This window comes from Sinocyclocheilus grahami, unplaced genomic scaffold (assembly GCF_001515645.1).
Source record: "Sinocyclocheilus grahami isolate Dianchi unplaced genomic scaffold, SAMN03320097.WGS_v1.1 scaffold14.1, whole genome shotgun sequence".
NCBI lineage: Eukaryota > Metazoa > Chordata > Actinopteri > Cypriniformes > Cyprinidae > Sinocyclocheilus > Sinocyclocheilus grahami.
In genome coordinates this window covers 3,520,275-3,525,106 of record NW_015505193.1, presented here as the reverse complement: position 1 = coordinate 3,525,106, position 4,832 = coordinate 3,520,275, and the positions used below count along the sequence as shown (strand labels likewise).

The 4,832-nt window shown below is 35.2% G+C and overlaps 2 protein-coding genes across 3 annotated transcripts in view; one reads left to right on the top strand and one right to left on the bottom strand.

Moving 5' to 3' along the window:
- The window catches only part of pigb (phosphatidylinositol glycan anchor biosynthesis, class B), a 7,082-nt gene extending 4,792 nt beyond the window's left edge, over positions 1–2,290 (bottom strand). The window contains 5 exon segments of the mRNA XM_016292277.1: positions 619–723; positions 793–910; positions 993–1,122; positions 2,053–2,124; positions 2,127–2,290. Coding sequence (XP_016147763.1) covers positions 619–723; positions 793–910; positions 993–1,122; positions 2,053–2,124; positions 2,127–2,151 — 450 coding nt within the window. The 5' untranslated portion in view covers positions 2,152–2,290.
- Positions 2,291–4,252: 1,962 nt separating this feature from the next.
- LOC107600376 (ras-related protein Rab-27A-like) overlaps positions 4,253–4,832 on the top strand; it is a 13,968-nt gene continuing 13,388 nt past the window's right edge. For both annotated transcript variants that reach the window (XM_016292263.1, XM_016292254.1), the window contains exon 1: positions 4,253–4,454. In XM_016292263.1, the coding sequence (XP_016147749.1) occupies positions 4,268–4,454 (187 nt within the window). In that variant the 5' untranslated portion in view covers positions 4,253–4,267. The remainder of the gene's footprint in view (positions 4,455–4,832) is intronic.

The window sequence follows — 4,832 nt, the reverse complement described above, 5'->3', positions numbered from 1 at the left end:
AGCTGATAAAAACATCACAATAATCCACACCACTCCAGTCCAGCAGTTCACATCTGGAGAAGACAAAAGCAGCTGAAACAAATCCATCATTAAGACATTTTTAACTTCAAAATTTCCGATTATGAGTCCTCAATCCATAATAATGTTTTATACAGTGAAAATGTGGTCTGGTCTGAATCAGGAGAGAAATCTGCACAGATCAAGCGCCGTTTACAAGCCAAAACAGCTCTAAACAAATACGTGGTTTGATTTGATGTGAGAGGAAAACAGAAGATGGATTCCACCATTTCACTGGAGGACGCGTTATTATGGATTATAGACTCGTGTTTTAACAGGAAGCAATGGTTTGAAGTTAAAAACATCTTAATGATGGATTTGTTTCAGCTTTTGTCTTCTCAAGACGTTAACTGATGGACTGGAGTGCTGTGGATTATTGTGATGTTTTTATCAGCTGTTTGGACTCTCATTCTGACGGCACCCATTCACTGCAGAGCAAGTGATGCAATGCTACATTTCTCCAAATCTGATGACGAAACAAACTCATCTACATCCTGGACAGTACATTTTCAGCAATTGTTCATTTTTGGGTGTACCATTCCTTTAAGATTGTCATCTTACTGTCCATTTGGCCACATCTGGAGTTTCCCACCGCAGGACGAGGTTGTACAGCTTCACGTCGGCGTATGCAGCCAGCAGCGCCTGGAAAACACGCGGCACAAACACCTGCAGGAACCGGTATTCATGTTAGAGAACAATCAGACCCGCCGTCCATACAATACACTGAAGTCTCACCAATAAATAAACCGTGTCATAGTTCATCAGATGCAGGAGTTTGTACATCAGAGCGAACAGGAGAGGGTAAGAATATCCCCGCATGCCTTCCTTCCATTCCCACGTCTCGTAGCCGTAAGTGAGATATATGTTAAGGATCTAATTTGAGTATTATATTCAAGCTAAACTAATTGTACAGCTCGGTGCATGAACAAGGATATCCAAAGACCATTCGATGGGGAATCTCCAGCGACTGCCAGTACTCATCCGGGACGAAGCTGGTCTGGACCAGAACACAGCTGAGCAGGCGGAATATGACCGTGAACACGGTGATGCTGAAGCCAAAGAATTCTGCAGAATTCACATAGTTAGAGCACATTTCTAATATTAGCATGTGTGGGTAATAGTGGGCAGTGTGTTTTAATGGCTGATGGCCAATATAATGCTGATTAATCATTATATAATGCTGTTTTACTTTTCATTTTGGTTCAAGTTTGAGTCTTATTAGATATATACATTCCCCAGATTCTCATTAACAGCATATTAAATTCATTGCAAGCTATACTATCCTCTTTGATAAATACTGTGGTTTAAATACAATAAATATATGATAAATACTGTAGTTTAAATACAATAAATATATGATAAATACAATTTAAATATACATTTAAAATTTTTATTATGCAGCAATGAGAATTTAGGAGGAAAATATACTTAGAAAATTGACAAAATGCAAAAAAAAATTACGTATTACAGTTTTTATGATTAAAATAAGTGCATTTTATGAATAACTTCAGTGCAAGACATACTACCATGACTGATAAATTACAACTGAGAAGTAATAGTTTATATGATAAATACAATTAAAATTTATATTAAGAAATAAAACACCATTTAAATATACATTTTACATTTTTAGCAAGTGGAAATTAGACTTTTTGTGGGGAAAACCTACTTAATTGTCATATTAATAATAATAATGTCACAATTGTCCTAAATAATAAAATGCATGGTCTCATATATTTTGATTTTGGGTTACCTGAACTTGTCTGAACAGTATTTTATTCCTGTTTCGTGATTAATTTAATCATTTCAAATAAGATGTACACAAAATTGCTTGAGATATTAAGATGAATTAAATTGACAGTACTCAAGGAAATCTGAATATTCACGTTTACAGGTCCTGGCTTATTCTATTCTCTGTTAGTGCTGTTTAAAGATGAGTAAAGATGACTTGTTGTCTTCTGATGAAAGCACATGTAGCTGTAGTGTAGCTCTCACTGAGTGTTTGAGGCTGGCTGACATCTGTGCTGTAGAGAATGGAGCTCCTCTTCCTCAGTCTCGCTGATTCTGCTCGAATCGCTCTCGAATCTTCTCCATGTCTCCACATGGGCCTCTGGTGGGGTTCACACGTCTGCATTTTAACTCCAGCCGCGTGGGTTCATTTTAAAGCGCATTTACTGAGACTTTAATGTGGAGACGAGCTTCATTTCCGTGTTTGGGTGTCGACGTCACGCAGGACCTCATGAATATGTAATGAGGACACAACAACAGACATTTAACGCTTGGCATTTAATAATTTTAAGCTAATTTAAACGTGTTTCGTGATTTATATAAATGGGTTCTGACTCGTCGTCTTATAAATATATGTCGAAAAAAATGATTTTTAAAAAAAAATGCGTCGCATTTGGCCTGCGCGAGTTGCCGTAGTCTTTCGCTCGTCCTTGTCTGCATGTGTTTTACTCTAGTGCACACTTCTCAGTTGTAATGAAAGACTGAAAACCTCTCGGTGAGTAGAAATATTAATTACAAAAAATTAAGATATACATGTGTTGAATGCTATCGAATTGCATCCTCCGTATGCTACTAGCTTGTGTAGTGTAGCACACGGTGTAGTGTGTACTTAATGCATGCATACTTTAACTGTAAACAGCAGGCATACAACACAATATATGCTCTACAAAATGCCATGAGTACAATTACGTTTCATAAACTTTTCTTCTGTCTTCTTTCTTTTCATCAGAGGGATGTTTTGTTTCTCATAACTAGAAGATCATGTTTGGAAGACGGATTCCCTTTAATCAGATTGCATTTGCTGCTCTGGTTGGAGTGCTGGGAGGTGTGTACATCTACAGGCCTGCATTTGAGGCGCCCAGAAAACCTGCAGCTGCACCAGATCAAGACCTCAAGCCTGACCCAGAGGAGCAGAGAGCGGAAGCTGGCCAACAAGCACAGCAAGATGCATCTGCGACCAAAGACTGACGTTAAACAGAGTCTGAATGTGCCGCTGTTAAATGCTTGTTATTTCCATATACTTTGGACATGGTGTCACTAAAAGATCCTTAATAAAATGCCTTATTGACTCTGCAAATAAACAAAAAGATTCCACCATTATATATATATATATATATATATAAATATAAATATTAAATTTGTTTATATATATATATATATATATATATATATATATATATATATATATATATATAAATTAATTTAATAATTACATTTAAATATATTAAATTATAAAATTTAATTATTATTTAATTAAAATTAATTATTATATATATAAATATACACACACACACACACATATATATATAGTTATAAAAAACAATATATAAAATATAATATATACAATTAAATTAATTATTATTTAATTAAAATGAATTATATATATATAAAAAAAAAGTTAACATTTAAAAAATAAAGTTATTAAATGAAGCTCGCATCCTTTCAGAATCTGCAAGATGTTTATCATTGAAAAATAAATAAAAATGTAAAAAAATAAGTATTGGTAATAACATTTGTAAAAAGTTACAAAATGAAAATGACAAAAAAAAATATTAAATTAAGCTTGCATCCCTGCAGAATCTGCAAGATGTGTATCCTTAAAAATCAACAAATAAAAAATATAATTAAAAAAGTTCCCAATAAGAAAAATGTAAGTTAAAAAATATATAAAATTTTAAAATAATAATTACAAAAAAATTAAGAGGTATAACGAGCTTTTCTCAACAGTGTTTATATGATGCTGAGACTCATTAATTATCTCTTACATAATGTGCAAACATGAATTAATGCTGAAGCAGGCAACACATTATATTAAGAACCAAAGAGATAGTTTTTAACAATGTAAGTGATCGTGTACCTCTGACATTTACCCCACCAGATGTCAGTACACACCCACTTACAGCTTTGAAAGCTCTCGAGAGCCTGTTGCACAACTTGTACCGATTTAAAACAATATTTTAGATGCAGAAGCCACTAGTTAAATCAATTTAAAGCTTTTTTTCGTGAAGTGGCGCAAAGGATCTCGTCCTAGCTCATGAATATTAAGCACGCAACGTGACGTTCAGCAGATGATCCTTTCTGATTGGCTGAAAGGCAGATGATTTGCATAGTAGAGGCTGGACTCATTATAATATTAATTACGTTACTGGTGGTCTCTCCAGGAAGGTCTCTAAGTAACGTCAGCGCTGCCTAATTAATATTCATGAGCTTCGCACGGGAAGTGTTGCGTCACGCGCTGGGGCTTCATGTGGGTGCGGGAGCAACTTTAGGAAACAAAGTGTCCATCGCTTCAAAAGTAGCACACACACTTGTACTTGTTCTCAGCTGGTTTGATATTTTCGGAAAAGAACACCCAAAAGAGATCAACGAACCTTCAGAACACTGCTTTGGTAAGTGCGAATGCTATTGTAAAGGTTTGTTTAATGCGTTAAACTCAAAGTGTGATGTTAACAGTCTGATAATATCTTCTCAACGCGTTTATTTAATTAAGCCTTACATTTTGGCGTTTTTATAACGTGTTCGTGTATAATATGTAACACTCCGCTCGTATACATCTTACATATGTTGCATATACTGTATGCTGTGTCTCAGAACTTGTTATGCTAATAATGTGTGTTTAGTGAGAGACAGCTGTTGTTCATGGGTTTGTGTATCTGTACACACACTCACACACACACACTCACTCACTCACACTCACTCACTCACTCACACACTCACTCACACACACACTCACACACTCACACACACACACTCACTCACTCACTCAC